The sequence below is a fragment of the Nansenia antarctica genome (genome assembly GCF_963989245.1).
Source record: "Nansenia antarctica genome assembly, chromosome: 9".
NCBI classification, from domain to species: Eukaryota; Metazoa; Chordata; class Actinopteri; order Argentiniformes; family Microstomatidae; genus Nansenia; species Nansenia antarctica.
This window is the reverse complement of record NC_137679.1, coordinates 44,422,529-44,423,769: the sequence shown is the minus strand read 5'-3', so window position 1 is coordinate 44,423,769 and position 1,241 is coordinate 44,422,529. Positions and strand designations below refer to the sequence as shown.

At 41.6% G+C, this 1,241-nt stretch overlaps 1 protein-coding gene across 1 annotated transcript in view; it reads right to left on the bottom strand.

Annotated features, from left to right (window-relative positions):
- Nucleotides 1-283: 283 nt before the first annotated feature.
- Nucleotides 284-1,241, bottom strand: part of LOC308164726 (AP-1 complex subunit sigma-2) — an 8,197-nt gene continuing 7,239 nt past the window's right edge. Inside the window, exon 5 of the mRNA XM_080538744.1 lies at nucleotides 284-375. Within this exon, the coding sequence (XP_080394870.1) occupies nucleotides 328-375 (48 nt within the window). The 3' untranslated portion in view covers nucleotides 284-327. The remainder of the gene's footprint in view (nucleotides 376-1,241) is intronic.

Here is a 1,241-nt window from a genome sequence, read left to right as displayed (position 1 = left end):
GGGAGAAGGAGGGGAGGAGGGGAAGGGGAGGAGAAGGAGGAGGAGGAGAGGAGGGAGGGAGAAGGAGGGGAGGAGGGGGAGGAGGAGAGGAGGGAGGGGGAGAGGAGGGAGGGAGAAGGAGGGGAGGAGGGGGAGGAGAGGAGGGAGGGAGGGAGAAGGAGGGGAGGAGGGGGAGGAGGGAGGGAGGGAGGGAGGGAGGGAGGGAGGGAGGGGGGGAGAAGGAGAGGAGGGAGGGGGGGAGGGAGGGAGGGAGGGGGGAGGGAGAAGGAGGGGAGGAGGGGGAGGAGGGAGGGAGGGAGGGAGGGAGGGAGGGGGAGAGGAGCTGGTTTATGTGAGTCCAATCTCTTCCAGAACGCTCCGTGGTGCCTCAGCCTCCTACAGGGAGAGGAGAGAGGGAGGCGGTTATACTGGTTATACTGGTTATACTGGTTATACTGGTTATAGTTATACTGGTTATAGTTATACTGGTTATACTGGTTATACTGGTTATACTGGTTATACTGGTTATAGTTATACTGGTTATACTGGTTATACTGGTTATACTGGTTATAGTTATACTGGGTATACTGGTTATACTGGTTATACTGGTTATACTGGTTATACTGGTTATACTGGTTATAGTTATACTGGTTATACTGGTTATACTGGTTATACTGGTTATACTGGTTATAGTTATACTGGTTATACTGGTTATACTGGTTATACTGGTTATACTGGTTATAGTGGTTATAGTTATACTGGTTATACTGGTTATACTGGTTATACTGGTTATACTGGTTATACTGGTTATAGTTATACTGGTTATACTGGTTATACTGGGTATAGTTATAATGGTTATAATGGTTGGAATGGAATGGAATGGACTTTATTTGTCATTGCTACAGTACAGGTACCAAACAACGAAATTTAGGATATAAATAGTTAGTATAGTTATAATGGTTATAATAGTTAGTATAGTTGGTTATAATGGTTATAATGGTTATACTGGTTATAGTTATAATGGGTATACTGGTTATAGTTATAATGGTTATACTGGTTATAAATTATACTGGTTATAATGGTTATACTGGTTATAAATTATACTGGTTATAGTTATAATGGTTATACTGGTTATAGTTATAATGGTTATACTGGTTATAAATTATACTGGTTATAATGGTTATACTGGTTATAAATTATACTGGTTATAGTTATAATGGTTAAAATGGTTATAATAGTTATACTGGTAATACTGGTTATAA